Here is a 17,399-nt window from a genome sequence, read left to right as displayed (position 1 = left end):
GCAGGCTTATCTTATTTTGTTCAAAAACTAAACTGTAAACCACTTTGCGCCTACTTTTCGAGGTCACGTGGCTAATATCGCCACGCAAATCAAATAGGGTCATCACAATATAACCCGAATTCAGAAAACACATTACTCAGGCTTGTAGCCTATATCAAATCACAGAATTTTAAAGGGTGGTCTGAAATAGACAGTACGGTACTGTCTATTTACCAAAGGTGTTCACTGGGCATTTAAAGCAACACTCCCTGACCTGTTACCTTTTGATATCATATAGTAGGGGCGTTTCTAGACCCCTTGCCCCAGGCAAGAAGCCATGGAGCACCCAAAAACACAACAGGACAATGGATAAGAAAATATATCTTTTATGAAATAACTTGTCATTATTAATCATAAATAACAAATCCAAAAATATTGGGGTGATTGTTTTGAAGCTTTTGTAGATTTTTATACATATATATTTTTAAATTTCTTATACCTTGTTAACACTATACATAGGTGGAATAAGTGAATGAGTTTCAAATATATTTAATTTTATCATTAAGCAAATATTTTGCAGTTAAATCGACAAGCTGGAGATTTGTCAGCAATACTCGCCATCACGTGATGTTGATTAAGAAAAGTGGAGCCAAATTCTTATGAAATGTTCATAGTGCCATCCTTTCCCGTTTCCTTCATCTCTCCTTGACCCCATGACGTATTCCAACAAAGGTTAAGGAAAGGTGGCGTAACATTCGACTTTGCTTAGTCCCTGTCTCTCTAGGCAGGATCCACTTGGAAGACCTAGATGAAGTGGCTGGAGAGAGGAATGTCTGGTCTTCTCTGTTTAGGTTGCTGCCCTTGTGACCTGACCCCAAATAAGCATAAGAAAATGGATAAATATAATAACTAGTTTATTAGCTTGTCTGTTGTTTACTGGTTAGCTAAAATGCGCAGTAAACGTTTGATGCTTGGACCTACTTGACATACAAAGTATACCTACCTACAATTTTAAAAATCATCCACCGTGAGAATTAGACAATAAAAAAAAATTCTACAGCGCACAAAACGTAACCAAAAGTTTTATTTTTCGAATCAACCACCTGTATAACATTTCCAAGAAAACGTGCGCTAATACAAAGTGGTTACAAAAGTAAAGCACATTCTTATGGAAATATGAAAAAATGAACAGACAAAGTTGCAAAAACAATCAGTCAGTCTAACTTTAAAGTAATGATACCATGTTTTGACCAAAAAACGTTTTCTGACTAATATCAATCAATGGCGGTTGGAAGATTCATTGTACAGATTGCATATTTGATGATTGATATCAAGATCTTGACTTCATCATAATACCAACCAAGTTGAAGTTCCTTACAAACTTGCCAATTCTCTCACTGTAACTACTCTGACAAGCTTGTCACCCTGTTATTATTGTAACATTTAAATGCTCTCATATGTAATATGCAATAACATTGCGTTTGGAATTTTAGTTACAATCCCTGTCAATAATAGTGACATATTAATCAAAAAGATTTCCTATCCTTTCCTACCCACACAATGTTTAAATTGCACCAAAACTACTTGACAGCCATCCATGAATAAGCTGGAATGTCTCATACATTTGACCTTAAATGTAAACTATAAACAACAGTGTTACTAGGTCGGTACCTCAGTGGAAACATTTACACGGATTCAACCAGTAACAAATACATTGTACATGCCTCCCCTTCATGAGACTTCTTTAAATTTATTTATTTTTATTTTTTTTACAAATACTATGGCCTGGCTAACCTTTCCTGAATCTCATTCATTGCATTTTAAAGTTGGGAATACAAACAAGTATTTACGCAGCACATCAATATCAAATAACTGTACAAGATTTGCGAATACAGAAGACAGGCGCAAACGGATGGAAGTCGTCTTCGTGTTTCAAAATGGTCCTCTCACTTCGTGGAAGAGGTCAAGTGGTCAGAAAAGGCAGATGGCGTGTAAAAAGTGTCCATCCTCGTTCATTAAGCTATTGCCTTGGCTTCGGGAAGGAAAGCTTCCCAAAACTTGATAAGCTGAAACAGAAATAGGATGAGAAGAATGACAAGATGTAAATACGCAACTGCCAACTACACCAAAGTCAACACTAATGACTGATGTTATTACCCTTTGCTGAGACTGAAGCATTGACTCCAAATATTTGACAATCTGTGTCTTCCAGTCCTTGGTTTTTTCTTTCTAAAATTCAAAGTGTAGAAATGTTCATGTTTTGTTTTTTTTGCTACAGCAAAATAATGCAATTTCAATTTTGAGGTCCATGACGCAGTCACTTACCTCAAACCTGAGAACCTCCTTGCGCACCGTCATGCCAATTCGGTCAAAATCTCTCTCGTACTGAGTCACTTTGGCCTCCCACTGCGCACACACCAACAACATACTATCAACTCACTGCATGTGATATGAACACAATCAAGCAAGATGTGCATGTCCTGTCCACTTAAGAAAACAATTGTGCAAAGTTGCCAAGCGAATGCATGATGACACTATTTGCGCGTTTGCACCTCAGTGATCTCCTCCTTGGCCTGCTGCAGTTTGTCCGGCTTGTTGGCCCACAGCAGCTTGGCCTCCAGCTCTCTCTTCTTCTGGAGTGCGCTGGAAGCCTCCTGCCATCGCTGCCACGCCCGCATACGCTGGGCAAAGCAGCCCTGGGGAAATAAGGCGAGTGCTTGACAAAAGGCGACGCCAAATGCCTCGCATATACTGACTTGTATGAAAACCAGGAACAGGTTTTAAAAACTCTTTTAAAGCAGTCACAATTAATCAATCAACAAGTAATCAATTATCAAATTCATCAGCAACTATTTTAATAATTGAGTAATTGTTTAGAGCAATTGTTTACATTGAAATTGTCCAAATCCTCCAATTTCAGTACCTCAACAGTAATTACTCTGATTTCTATAGTCCTTCATCAGAGGAGACTAATTATCTTTAGTATTGAATCAAAATAAGACATTTGCAAACATGTACTTTTGACTTTGGGAAATTATGAACAAACCAGTGACTGAATTAATTTCAAAATGGTTGGTGAGCATAGCCTCAATTCCTCTCATTGATATTGCTGAACTGATGTTTTGTTGGTTTTTATCACTAAAAATACTAAAAGAACAACAATAATTGATTCATAAACAGTATTTTTTGGGGATACTCAATAGATTATAGAATCAATTCTAACAATAATTGATAGTGACAGCATCAAATTCTGTGACAAATGTTGGGGGAAAAAAACGCACTTCATTTTCAATACTTGACTAATTGAGTTATCTTCGAACCTTATAAATTAGTTTTGGATATGCTTCCTGAATCCAAAGCAAAGTACTGATGGATTGCGCAGTTGTCTTACCCGCACAGCACCCAGCAAACGGATGTAGTCCGCCAGCACCTCGGCGAAGATGAAGAAGTCACTGGAAGCTTGCTCATGGTGCAGCTGCTCCATCTTGTCCTCGACCTCTGCCAGCTGGGACAGGGCTCGGGACAGAGCCGTGTTGTCTTCAGAGTTCCCTAGCATGGCCATACTTTTGGCAAATACTGCCGTGTTTCCGCATAGCTCTGGTGGTGGTGGGTGACAACATGGTGTCATTCTCACAAGACTTATGTGGAACATCTTTTAAAAAAACAAGTCAACTCTGTTGACCCTTTTGATGAATTCCCGACAAAAAATGCAGATGTGGCTCACCCTTCCTGTGATTGACCAACGAGTCCACCACAGCATGGAGCTTCCTTAACTGCTGCTCCTCATTCTCCACCTCCTGCAACTTGTCCTCAAACCACTGAAAAGAAGGAACAAGTCTCTGAACCAAAATGTACCATGTACAGTATATGTGTATATTTGACCAATTACATTACATCTACATGCCCTTACAGTATCAGATTCATTCATCTTGATGGTCATCTTGTTGACAGCTTCCGACGCCTTATTGATCATTTTCAGAAAGCCGGCTCCACTCAGCGTCTGTGTGTTTGATGCTCTGGGTAACTGCAAACACATTCGCCATTTTGATTCAAGGTCCATCATTCCAAAAGAAAAATAGCGACTGTCAAACAATTCTCACATCTTCTTTTTCTAAAAATTCTCGCACATCAGGATCTTGTATCAGCAATGGGTGAGTCACAACTCTCTGCAGATACCTGCAAAAAGAGAATACACTGGTGTGAAACAACTAACAAGGTCTTGAGAGCACACACACCACAACCAATACTGTATACAAATATACAAATACTAATAAATAAAAATAGTGTGTGTGGCCGTTTCTTGCCTCTCCAGCGCGGCTCTCCGTCTCTCCACAAATTCCACTGATGATGGATCGTCCATCCCCACTTTCACTTTGGTCATTCCTGTCAATGGAATTCTCACTCAATGTATGGAACATGGCTAATCACATCATTCATTTTGTTTACATAAGCTGCTCTGGGCTAATAGCTGGGTTTAACTCATTCAAACCCAAAAATGTATAAAAAAGTTTTTTTAATACTTTGTCCTTCACTTCCAAAGACGTATTTAGCCGTTTTTTAATGCTAGAACATGATGGCTTTGATGCAGCTTCTGACCTGAAGAGGTTGCTTAAAACAATGGTAGTTATTCAAAAAAAAAAAAAAGGCCAGCAGGTGGCAGCAGAGTATAAGAGATCGGACAGGGAATTTTGCCACAAGCTCTTTTCCCCATTGTTTTCAAAAAGTTTTTGAATAATGATGAAACTTAGCTATATTCTAATGCTAATTGCTGCAAAACGGAAACAGATACAAATAAACGTTTTTCCTGACAAAGACTCTAATCTTTGTTTTGGTGGGTTCCATGTTTTTATAGCAATCAAACAATATTCTGCGGGCCATGCAAAATCAGTCAAAATCCAATAAAACAATGGTTGGGAGTGAATGAGTTAAGAGGGAAGCCAGGTCAAAAATGATATTTACAATTATATGTTCCATGTAAGCACACTAGCCTAAACACAACATTCTGATTAAGATTGTGTATGTGGAAATACAAATTAAGCAGCGCTGTTTTTTTTTAAATCCATTTCGGGGGGACAGCCATTTTGCCACTAGCTGAAAATAACATCATAGTGCCAAAGGAATCAGCTAATGAACAACCCCAAAGGACAGGTAAACCGTGATTGGTCGTCAACTGTGCCAAAATGGCCGCGCCCTAATTCACATTTCGCAAACACATTTTTGACTTGACTTGCCCAATAAAAAGCAAACACCTTGATTTAATCCTTTCTACACTATGGGCAAACATGTTGAATCGTTTTAAGAACTAGCACAAGAAAGAAGAACTAACAGCGATGTGATTAATACACATTTCAACATAATCAGCAAGTATTCTGTGGGACCCACCTACAACACTTTTCTCTGGCGGCAGTGGGATGATGCATCCATGAAGCGACTGTTTGACTGACAGCTTCTCATAAAGTCCCAGGAAGTCACTGAAGCGTCTCCTCACAGAGAAGGTCTTATTTTTAAACATGGGCATGGAGGTCTGGCGGGCCACATGAGGATACGTCGATCAAGACTTAACACACACTACGAGCCACAAATGTACTCATGCAGGACTACAAACCCTCGTGGAGACTCTGTAGGCCACATATGCATTCATGCCATCACCTGGGAGAACAAAATGGATGCAGAAAAACAAAGATTTGCTGATAATTCACCATTTCACACGCAGAAATAGGCATGCAGAGACGTCAAAGACACTGACCGACTTTCTCAGGGTTGGTGACAGCCACATCCATATCAAAGGTATCATTGTCCTCTTCCTCCTCCAGCTGCAATTGGTGACAGCACATCACTTTCCAGCTCTCAAATTACATTTGCAGTTATAAGTGTGGAGACGCATTGGGAAGGCATGTGGGCAATTAATAGTGTCCACTATCCTGCAGGGCTGAGGCCTGTACCTGTTCCAAGGAGGTGGCTGGCATGGCGGCAGTGCTCGTAGAAAACGAGGAGATGGGACGTGAGCCAGAAGAGCTGCAGAGTTCTTTTTGGGCAGAGCTGCCAGATTTGTCTGTGCCGAGTTGGGCGTCTGCACAAAGAAAGGGAATCATACAAAAGGTGTTGTCCAAAAACACACACGTGATTCCTTCTTTGAACAAACGGCAAAAATAGTTGGGTTTCCATCCACCCACTTTTATTTGAATTTTCAAGAAATGTGAAACTAAAACTGAATGGAAATGCCCAAAATTTGAAAAAAAAAGAAGATGTTTTTACATTTAGAAGGGGTGGATATTGAAGCGTATCGAAAAAAGGAAAATGCGAATTTTGGCTATGGAAACAGGTTTTGCGAATAAACACTAACAAGACCGGATACACGTCGCACGTTTTGACCAGATATTACGTCACAAAAGTTAGGTGCACACGATTCTGCTTCGTCCCGTCACAAAAAAAGTGAACATTCATTGACACTTAGTTTCACTACCAGTAATCACCTTTCATTATTTTTAATTGTATCTTTAATAAAATCAATTAAAAATAAAATATTTATACTGACCAGTTTGTTTAATTTTTTCATAGTTGTGTTACCGATTATTAAAGGTTATTAAATGTTATATGTTAAAACAAAATGCCTAAATTCAGCTTTTTTTCTCCAGGTCCTTATTTCGAATAGTAAAAAATAATAATTATGAATTATTGATGTAAACAAAAGCCCTAATTGGGATAAAATTAACACCACCCGGGCAGTCAAAACTTAGCATTACCATTTTTCTTAAGGCCAAATACTTGCATTGGAACTCCTTAGCTATGCAGGTTAACCAGAGAGAGACTGTGATAATGAACAGATGAATAACAAAAAAAATGAGGTTTATGGAAAATATAGCACTACTGACTTCATCTGCACCATAGCAAGACTGGTAGACACTGAACAGTGAATGTAATCACTTTGCTGACTGTCAAATTTGTACTTCCATACACCTGCATTTTGGTAGGATCTTTTCACGTGCTGACATGTTCATATTACTCAACAAGAATCAGAAGGGTGGAGTTCATCTGTTTTCATTCAACTGGCTGGTGCATTTCAAGAATTTTTTTTAGCGACTCTGTTTGAATATGCTTTATTTTTTTGTTGCAGTGGAAGCAATTCAACCAATTATGTAAATAACTACTGCAATTAGGGTCGGCTTGAAATATAAATTTCATCACAGAGGTGTGGATTTCCTGTTTTAAGCCTTAGGACAATTAATGTCAAATCGACGTTGCAATGTAGAAGAATGCAATTCTGAAAATTTGGAATGCATTAATTTCAAATTGGAAATAATAACAGGCTTCCCCCCAGGAAACTTTCTAAACCCCGGTGGTTACGGACGGACAGAGAAAATTCCGCCCGGGATAGTCTTTGTTGTCTATTGATGGGGGAATCAGCGCGCACAACTTGATTTTTGGGGGGGAGGGTAGTTCTCGTAAAAACATAAGTAACTAATCTCCTGATTAGTTTGGATGCATTTGTCTGTAAATTGCCAGACAAAATTGGTTTTGTGGACTTCAGAATTCATTCTCCTGCTGGCATCATGAATCCTCGAGAGCCCCTATCCAGCCTGTTTTCCATGTCTCCCTCCAGCTGAATCTAATAAACCACTCATCATCAAGCTTTGCAGAAGCCTGATAATGATCCTGATCATGAATCAGGTGTCTTAGTGGAGAGAAACATGGAAAACAGGCTGGATAGTGGCTCTCGAGGACCGAACTTGGCCACCCCTGTCTTTGACTGACCAAGTCAATCAAAGGACCGTCACCCAATAGAGCATGCATTTTATACCTCCTAAAAAAATAAAAGGAGGGGAGACACCCCGAGAAACAAAAATCATTTTAAAATTACATGCTTGATGCAGTTATTGCAAAAGTTGTTCTCTATCTTGAGTTTTTTTTTTAAACACCATCTAGATTCTGAACTTTTGTGTCATATTCATCTTTTGATCTGAAACCCAAATGTCTTTAGTACACAACAAAACCAAAATAATTGACTTTGCTGTTCCAATACTTTGCGAGGGGGCTGTCAGCCCCGTGGAGCACATTAAACCGTGGCAAATTTGGACATGCCTTCAATTAAATTGAGCTCAGCTCATACGCGTGTCCAAATGCACAGTCTGCCACTCATTCGTGAATCTTCACAAACAACCAATCAGCAGCCAACATACTCCAATGTTATTGCCGTTCACGCACGAGTCAGCAAAAAAAGAGTGGCAGAGAAAAAGAACAAAGCGATGTAGGCAATGAAAATGTGCTATGAAGCAGCCTTCGCTCAGGACCAGTCTCCATGGAAACGAAGGCCAAAGTTGAAGGCTAGCGAGACTCGAAGGCCACACGTGACGCTGGACGTTTTGTTATGAGGCCAACAAATTAGACCTATATTGGACAGCTTTCGTCTTTCTGATTGGCCAGAAAGGCGACTGAAAGTGCACAGTGGCGGCAAGAAAGTACATTACATGTTATACATAACATATTAACTACAAAGGGGAAAACATTCTTAAAAAAAAGTTTACCTTTTATCAAGTACTATTAAATACAATCAAAATGATAGGATAATCTTCTATTTTGGGTTCATATTTTTATATTGGACTACAGAGCAGTATTGGTGTCTCATCAGTCACAAATCTCACTGCACTTCACTGTTCCATCCCTTTTCTGAAATGTTTGTGCGTAGGACTGTATTTCCAACTACGGAAAGCTCTATGTGAGTCCTCTCTGTGAAGTGCTATGTAAAGACAAAGTAGCATACTTACATAATGTAACTGCGTAAGCATCGTAACGGTCATGTTTCGTGAAATGTCCCTTTAAGTCTATCTGTAATGTACTTTTTTGTGTTTTGCTACCTTTTCACAAGACAATTAAAATCACAAGTACCACCCGCTTCCTTACGAAGGTCTTACCGGCAAACAGATCGTTGTCCTCGTCCGAGTGGACTCCGTTGGACTGGGTGCTGGTGCGGCTGCTCGCATCACCGGCACCGGCGGGGAGCTCGCCTCCTCGGTCGGGCTGAGACACTCCACGACTCACGGACTTACTCTGCACAAAAACGTGACGCCAAGCAAAGAAAGACATTCGGAACCGAAGCTGTCGAAAAGTGGAATTAAGAAGGGTTTCTGGCAGTGAAGCAAAGCCAATTCAAAACATCAATGTCAAAGTTGAAAGAGTTGGAGCCCACGTATGCAAAGTTCATTTGAGGCTGTCACAGGTGAACATCAGTTGATGATTCGCTCCTGGCTTGGATTTGTGATTACATTTACAGCGTCTTATAACTAGAAGTTAGCCCACAATTACCACACACGGCAAGCTAGCAGATACATTATTTTGGATACCAAAAATGAGACAAGTCAGTTGAGCAAGAGGCTGACTTCCAGCTAGCCAAGACAGCACCATTCAGTTATTAATTTAATGACTGGGGATTACGGATAGAAAAGCACACGCGAATTTACATTGCTAACAAAAATATCTTCTCCCTCGTCGCTATCTCCATCTGCCAAGTTAGACAATCCTTCTCCTGGCTCGTCGTTTGCAGGGAAAGGAGGAGGATTACGAGACGAGTCGGACGCCATTTTCCTTGCTGTGAGTGTCGATGACGTCACAGACGAGGAAGGCGAGAGGAACGTGACAAGTGGTTGGAGCGCCTTCTGCTGGTCATAATGACACATTATTATTATTATTATTATTATTACTATTATTATTATTATTATGGGTGAATATGCCACTAGATAGGAGACATGGGTGTGGAATAATATGCAGGACGAACACAGTACTTGAATAATATTGAAATTTTGAGTGAGTTAGAGTTTTAGGTGGAACAAATGCACGAAATGAGTTTTTGGTTTGCTGTTCAACAAATTTTGCAACTTAAATGATGGAGGGGTCACAATTTTTCATCAGTGCTACTCCGGGGCCACACACTTCCTGTCCAGATTCATGACAAAAATGCTATGCTAAAATATATGTATTTTAAACATATTTTATAATACATTTATCAATGCATGTATATACAATATCCACTAACCTAATGCAAAAACAAAGTGCTTGTAGCAAGAAACTAAATAATGATTTTTTTTGTAACTGTTCGTCAGCTGTGATGAAACTGTTTTGTTGTTATCAAATATTGATCAAAAACAAACTTTCTTGAAAATGGCAGTTTTTTAAAGTGTGGGGCAAGTTCTTTTTAATGAAGAGTTTCATGAGCTCTAATATTGCCAATTATCAAAGTAACTGCGGAGAAATCGAAGAAAACATTAATTAAATGACCCGTTCCCAGCGTGTCTACTTACTGTATGTAGACTGTAATCAATCAGGAAACCCACAGGGTAGAGCAGAGGTGGGCAATCTCGGTCCTCGAGGGCCACAGTCCTGCAGGTTTTGGAAGTTTCTCGCTTCCAACACAAGCTGATTCCAATCAACAGGATCGTTATCAGGTTTATGCAGAGCTTCCTGATGAGCTGATCATATATCAGCTGTGTTGGAGAAGGGCAACATGCAAAACCTGCAGGACTTCGGCCCTCGATGCCCACTTCTGGGGTAGAGGATGGTTTGGCCGAGCATGGATGCGGATGTGCCACGCCACCACACATTGCCCACTTGGCCGCCTCCGCCACATCTCCAAGGCGTGTGCGATGAGGCTCAAGAAGCAGCCTGCCACTGCAGCATGTGTAATGGCCATCTCTATTGCCACCCGGAGTTCGTTATCCATTTTGCAAAGCATAATTTGCAGTCAACTAACTGTTGTCATCTTTGCTTACCTTTTAAGTAGCTCCATGCCGCTGACATGGCTCCTAATTGGAAGGTATAGGTCAGGTTGGTTAAGTGGTATCAGTGTCGTAGCATTTTCAAAATGTCTACATGTACAGATTACAGACTTATGTAAGTGAAATTGTGCTATCCCATGGGAACACACAAAATAGTTTCACCTATAGGGTCATTGAATTAAAATGCTGTATTAGGTGATGAAGAATATTATCGGATTGTTGTATCCTTCAACTTTATATTAATAACAATCTGAAAGTACAACAAAAAAATAAATAATTCATACTCACTTCTCCACATCTAACATTCATATAATGAGCTTTTCATTTACCTGACGCCAGCAGCAGCTGTTATGACATCCAAAGGCACTTACAAGTTGAATCACTGAACATGCATGGAAGACCACTTTTCCTCGACTGCTCACTCATTTGAACTCCAAATTGTCTGACCAGACAGAGCCCACACTATCGTGTCAGAAACATTGTTGTGCACCTGCACACTAAAGCAATGAAACAGCGCTAGCCTGCGGCACATTAGCATGCCTTGAGAGAACATCAGGCGTGCCAAAGAATGGGGCATACGCCACGGAGAAGGCGGGACTTCCGACTTCCTGGTTTTCACACACCCGCTTTGTTTCCGTTGCGAGCGTGTAGTATGTCGGTCTCAGTTGTCCGAATAATTTACCTACCGCGCGTTGGGGGGCGCAGGGGTGGGGGTGCGAGTGTTGGAATGCAGCCATCAGAGGCCGGAAACGACGCTGATGCGTGAAACCCGGAAGTCCGTGGCATCTAGCCCATATCATCCAATATCACTTAATTGCAACAAAATTTTGTTACTTATGTTTTTACAAGAAGAACAATTAAATACTCTTCTACTGGGTAGTAGAAAATGCCATGAACCAGTATATAGCCTACACATGTTGCTTGCTAACTGGTCCAGATTTTAGTCAATCGAGAAGGAATCATTACTTCAGAAATCAGAATAAATACTTTTTAAATTGAAAGTACTATTTTCAATGGTTCCTGTCAGTCGTAAGCACTCAGAATTGTCATCATTTATTATTATTATTTTCACCTTGACTGCAAACCAATTCTACTGTGAAAGTGTACCTAATGGTATGGCCAGTGCTACACTTGTACACAAGTTGTTGCCTGCTTGGCCATCTTGGGTATTTGTGATGAAATAAAACAAGTGAAACATTTATTTTGTTAGTATTCATAATAGTTTGTATACACCAATAATAAAAAAACAAACAAACAAACACCTTTTTTTCCCCCCCAGGCATGTTTTTCATCGTTTTCTTAAAAAGCCATTGATTTTCAGTTTTCCTACAGAAAGCAAAGAAAGCTCTGTACACGAACAAACAACAACATAATTCCTCATCATGAGCTGAAAAGTTAACACTCGGCCGCTCAAATTCATATCATCTCTGGAGCAAGAAAAACAAACAACAATGGGGAAAAAAAATTAACAAAAAAACAAGACCAGCTGCCTGCTGCTTTACCTATAGGACACTACATTACACAAACAGCATTTGATATTTAAAACACAAGATATGTAAGAAATTTACTTTCCAAAAACCGTGAAAAAGTGCAATACAGGTTCAATTGTTAACAACTTAATAGGTTATTTCCCAAATGGAGTCCGGCCCTTTTTTCTTGTTCTTTTTTTTAATGTCACTCTTTGTTGTTTTCAATCATACCCCCCACCCCCCCACACAACAAAAAAAAAGTTTGTATCCATTGTTAAAATCTCTTCCATTAATAATGACATTCACGATGATGGATATTTGTGAGAAACATCACAAAAGTTGAGATCGTAAATGACTACCATGAATTTCTTTGGGTAACAGGATGATGGGAAACTAGACTTGACATCAGGCTTTTTGTTATTGTTGTCTTCATACATAAATGAAGATGAGCATAAACTCAGTGGGAGTTCCATTCTAAAGGCCAAAATATGTGAGGTGTAATAGAATCACAATGTTGCTCTTGTGGGGCCACCAGGAAGTAGTCAACACGCACGCACGCACGCACACACACGTTTTGTAAAAAAGACAACTGGTCTGTTGTAGGCGATTGTTTGACTGCAATGTAAGTGTGTGTGCCAGGGAGGGAAGGGGCTTGGGGGCAGCACCCTGAGTCCGAGTCACCTTTACCTTCTAACCTGCAAACACGGCGGTAAGGCTTTTAGAAGGGAGACCCCGCTGGAAAGAAAACTTGCAAAATGTTACAACTCCTTTGTGACGCTTTCATCCCAAATCAAAGAATGAGGCAGTTTCGAAATAAAAATAAAAACAACATATGTACATGTTTATAAGGATATGTATGTAAAAAATGAAGAATACAATAAGGTAGAAAGCAATACAAAATCATGGTACGAGGGGATACAAACATAAATGACTATATGTCGGAATAACGTTGGCTTGTAACGAAGGCGGATTTCAAAAGTTCACTTCACCAAAAACGGCCCAATAGATACACAAAATGCACCAAAGAAACACAGAGATCGCGTGGACCAACATCAACACCAGCATGTTGTTGGACTTTTCGACAAAGACGTGCATCGTCATGTGGCACCCAACAAACAAACAAAACATGTTTGTATTTTTGCCGAGGAAGTAAGATCACAATCGTTTGACCGAGTTCATTGTCTCCGAGAATGCTTCTTCATAAAAACATGAAGCGTTTCACACCAATGGCCATCTCATCTCCTTCCTGAGACTGGGAAAGGTGAGCCGGAAAAAGTTCCTAGAAGTTGTTTTTTTTTCTTTCTTTGTAGGACGAAGTTTTTTTTCTGGGGGGCACAGAAGTCATTTTGTGTCCATGAGCCACTTGCTCCCAAAGGTTTATGTTGTTTTTTAATTTACTTTCCTCCTGTATGAATGGTTTATCTGTATAGTGAGTAACATGTGTATGTGTGTGTGTGTGTGTGCGTGTGTGTGTGCGTGTGTGGATGCTCATGGTGCTGTAGTGATGGCGTTGAGGTCCTTCATGAGACCCTCCAAGTGGGCCATCTCCTCGGTCAGCTCGTCTGGTTCGTAGCTCTGAGGGAGAGGAACAGGGTTACTGCGAGGGGCGGGGGAGGGGCAGGGGGGCAGGGAGGCAAGCACCTGGAGGAGGGGAAGGGGGCGGGGGGGGGAGAAGAGGAGAGGGTCAGTCAGGGACCTTTCACAAAGGACATGGGGGAGTCAAATGGGTGGGGTGAGGCGAGCTGGGGGGAGGGGGGGATGATGGGTCAATGGGACTGCAGCGTTGGAAGTGACATGAACAGAAAGGGACAGCAGATGAAAGCAAAGCAAAGCAGCAGAAGCAAAGAAGCAGAAAGACATTCCAATTGTGGGTTTTGTGTTAATCAGCCATTTAAAAAAAAAAAAGAAAAAGAAAAAGTAAATGGATTCAAAAAGTACAGCCAACAGAGGGTGAGAATGACGTTAAAGAAGAATAAAGAGAGAAAGAAGAAACAGAAAACGTGGTTAAAATCAAAGTACATCTGGTGCTAGTTATACAATCCAGTGCCCAAAGAAAACCTGACATGGATTCGGAAGGAAAGTGTGAAAGTTACATTTTTAGCACATCCATGTTTGGTCATTTACAACAATTCTGTTTTAAGCAGCATGAGAGCTGTCTGCAGTGGTAGGCCCTTTTCACACTGCACTTAGCAGGTCAAACACATTCATTGCTTATGTGGTGAGCGGCAGAGACCACGGAATGGAATGTTGCTGTGCATGATGTCAAACAAGCGCCTCCCATTGGGGAGGGGCAGGTGGAGTGATTTTGTGTTGTATTTGGGGGACTTTTAAATTTTTTTTTATTTTTTATTTTTTACAAATAACTGCATGATTAAACTATCCAGGTTCCTGGTTAAAATTGTTGTCTTCTAATTCAGTCATTGTTTTTCTTTTGAAAGACAGAAAGGGTTTGTTTACCTTTACTAGTAATTAGTTTGCAATACACATTAATCCAAAAGTAAACTGGATCCAATTAATCGATTAATTGAGTGTATAATCAATAGATTAACTCATTTGTTCCCAAAAATGTTATATTTCAAATAGTGCCATGGTCCCAAAAACTTTTTTTTAATGTTTTATTTTATGATAGACTAGAGCATACAGAAAGCTTTGATGCAGCCTCTGACTTCAAGAGGTGGCTAAAAGCAATGGTAGTGATTACAAAAAACTGCCAGCAGGGGACAGCAGAGAATAAGAGATCAACCAGGGCCATGTTGCAACAAATTCTTTTCTTCAGTGTTTTTAACCGGATTTGTGAATAATGATGAAACTTAAATATATTCTAATGCTAATTGCTGCAAAACGGGACCAGATACAAATGTACTTTTTCTCCTCTCATTGAAAGAAGAGACTCGAATCTTTCTTTTGGTAGGTTCCATGTTTTTATAGCAATAGAACACAATGTTCTGTGGACCTTGTAAAATCAGTCAAAATCCAATAAAAATCGCCGGGAGCGAAGAGGGTTGCTTCAGTGAAAATGGCTGGGAGTGAAGTGAGTTAATCGTTTCTAAAAAATATTGGATAGTAGCAGCACTATTAGCATGTCTGCTTCAAAGTTGTGAGGTTCTGTAAATGTAAAGAAACCCTTTCTGTCTTTAAAATGAAAAACAATGTCCGTCTCCAGGTACCTGCCAAGTCATTTATTTTTCTCTGCTGCTCATGTTTTCCTTAAAATGAGCAAAGTCAGGATTTTCTTTTGTAACAACGTATAATATATCTTGTTGAGGTGCAGTCGAACTGCAGAAAGACCTCAGTTTTTAATTCTTGGTAGGCCACTACGTCAGCTCTTCCAAATATGGTCACGCTGGAAACCGACTTCTTCACAATGAGCAAGTGCAGTATGAAAAGGGCTTTACAGGTCGCCACAATACTCACGCTGTCTACATCCTCCAGCATCTTGCTGGTCTCTGGGACGTCGGGGGCGTTGGGCACGTTGACTATCATTGGCGTTCGAGTCCTTCCGAGAGTCCCAATGGAGGCTGTTTTAACAACATGGGGGTGTGTGGGGGGCCCTGAATCAGATGAAGACACCAAAGAGGAGAATTCTTCAGCACCAAGTTCAGAAAAAACTTGCTCAAGGTCAGTATCTACTGGATGCAGTGACTTAAAAAAAAAAGAAAAAAGAAAGTTTGCTTTAACCTATTGGCTATCATGCCTGCCTCAAAGCTCTGAGGTTCTGGGTTCGACTCTCGTTGCGGCGTTTGCATGACAAGACACTATGAGAAGACCAGCAGGTGTTGCTCACCAGTCTGAGCTAGCAGGGGCGTGCTGGGCAGCGCAGGAGATTCAAAGCAAGGGTGACTGGTAGCTGGGATGGCAGGCACGGCGAAGCTCTTCAGAGGGTGAGCGTGGGCGTGCGGGTGGGCCGAGCGCAGGGGCGGCAGGTTGCTGGTGTAGCACGACTCCTCCTCAGTGGTGGTGGAGCCGTGGTAGCTGCCCTCGGGGTCCGCCAAGATCTCAGAGGGGCAGGAGGCCTGCGAGGACGAGGCGGCTGGGGGAAGAGGCTCCGAACAAGGCGTGTTCCTCACCGACTCTGGAGGACAGGACAGGAAGACACCCATGAGGAAGCACTTTTTCTCCTCTCATCATTGCCTACGTTCAGAATTTAAACATGTTCAGGGGTGTCCAAAGTCTGGCACACTGCATGGTTTTTATTGGCCCATCGCCTAACACAGAATAATTGAGAAGCACTGACCTACAGTCATGTGATAAGGTAGCAAAAAGCTCATCATATTTGGCTTTCAAGTTAAAATTGCAGATCGCAGAAAATTGACATTTTTAATCTCTACTGCCACCTGTGACCGAAAAATGAAACTGCACTCTCCCTTTTTCATAAACGCAATGCGCACATGGTGCCACATGCGCAAAGAGAGGGCGGGAAATTCAAACTCAAATCTAGTCTGAAAACTATTGCAGGAGTGAACATTGTGAACAGTTAGGATGTCAATCTACTAAATAGACAAAGTGCAATTTCTGCAGAAATTGGGTGGGATTGCTTAAAAGCTGAATGCTATTTGTTGAATGCTAAGATTTGAATGCTTATGAAGTAAATTGAAAGATAAATTCTGTGAAAATTACACATTTTTAATTGTAGTTAAATGCCAAAAGAATAAACTTGAGCCGCAATCTTCAGAGAAATTGTCAGCCGTTAAACATGATATCACTTAGCATAACGGCCATGGATATGTTTGCAATGTGGGATTCGAACCTGCAACCGCCTGGTTACGAGACTTTTTTTTTAACCAACTTTACCAACTGCTCCACCGAGCAGTATCAGACAACTGGTAATGATGATCAGTTGTCTTTATGGAAGTGGGCGTGGAAAGCGGGACCATTGAAAAAGAATGGGGAAAAGTTGATGTTTTGAAAACTGTAAGTAATGTGGAATCAGACGATATATAATCCGTGAGGCGAGAATTTTTGAAGCAAGTTGAACGGTGTAAATAGGAAGTATTACGTGGGAGTTTGACGGCAAAAAAGTGTGGAGAATAAAGATCACAATAACATATGTGGGAATGCTTCAGCTTCACAATTAGAAATTTCAGTCATTAATAGTCCAATAAAAAGGCTATTGTAAAGGCATTTTGGGGCAAATTGTTACATAAAGCAGTTTTAAATTTCAGGATGAAGCCAAGCTTAACAAATG

The 17,399-nt window shown here is 40.5% G+C and overlaps 2 protein-coding genes across 14 annotated transcripts in view; both read right to left on the bottom strand.

The window, feature by feature from the left end:
• Positions 1–1,045: 1,045 nt before the first annotated feature.
• Positions 1,046–11,290, bottom strand: LOC144050725 (sorting nexin-1-like). 2 transcript variants are annotated; one of them, XM_077564268.1, is made up of 17 exons: positions 11,075–11,290; positions 10,740–10,772; positions 10,272–10,662; positions 8,889–9,024; positions 5,922–6,049; positions 5,726–5,792; positions 5,585–5,628; positions 5,362–5,503; positions 4,284–4,362; positions 4,080–4,155; positions 3,890–4,003; positions 3,704–3,797; positions 3,371–3,576; positions 2,532–2,675; positions 2,305–2,385; positions 2,137–2,208; positions 1,046–2,045 (listed from the first exon to the last, which is right to left on the bottom strand). In XM_077564268.1, the coding sequence occupies exons 2-17, from the start codon at positions 10,754–10,756 to the stop codon at positions 1,995–1,997; spliced, it is 1,842 nt and encodes a 613-aa protein (XP_077420394.1). In that variant the 5' UTR covers positions 10,757–10,772; positions 11,075–11,290; the 3' UTR covers positions 1,046–1,994. The 2 variants fall into 2 exon arrangements, with proteins under 2 accessions (XP_077420394.1, XP_077420395.1); XM_077564269.1 differs by lacking the exons at positions 10,272–10,662; positions 10,740–10,772; positions 11,075–11,290 and adding an exon at positions 9,435–9,603.
• A 1,759-nt stretch (positions 11,291–13,049) lies between these two features.
• neo1a (neogenin 1a) overlaps positions 13,050–17,399 on the bottom strand; it is a 175,182-nt gene continuing 170,832 nt past the window's right edge. For 7 of the 12 annotated variants that reach the window (XM_077563980.1, XM_077563987.1, XM_077563989.1 and 4 more), the window contains 3 exons: positions 15,999–16,286; positions 15,629–15,765; positions 13,050–13,855 (listed from right to left, as the gene is read on the bottom strand). In XM_077563980.1, the coding sequence (XP_077420106.1) occupies positions 13,703–13,855; positions 15,629–15,765; positions 15,999–16,286 (578 nt within the window). In that variant the 3' untranslated portion in view covers positions 13,050–13,702. Of the gene's footprint in view, positions 13,990–15,628; positions 15,766–15,998; positions 16,287–17,399 lie in introns of all 12 variants that reach the window. The other 5 variants (XM_077563983.1, XM_077563988.1, XM_077563990.1 and 2 more) reach the window with 2 other exon arrangements.

This window comes from Vanacampus margaritifer, chromosome 4 (genome assembly GCF_051991255.1).
Source record: "Vanacampus margaritifer isolate UIUO_Vmar chromosome 4, RoL_Vmar_1.0, whole genome shotgun sequence".
Lineage (NCBI taxonomy): Eukaryota > Metazoa > Chordata > Actinopteri > Syngnathiformes > Syngnathidae > Vanacampus > Vanacampus margaritifer.
This window is presented reverse-complemented; position numbering and strand designations above follow the sequence as displayed.

Excerpts from the sequence above, each read along its gene's own strand:
- LOC144050725 (XM_077564268.1), bottom strand. Across the intron at positions 4,004-4,079 it reads AATTTTTAGAAAAAGAAGAT|TTACCCAGAGCATCAAACAC; the intron begins GTGAGAATTGTT and ends ATGTGTTTGCAG. Across the intron at positions 3,798-3,889 it reads AGATGAATGAATCTGATACT|TGGTTTGAGGACAAGTTGCA; the intron begins GTAAGGGCATGT and ends CCTTCTTTTCAG.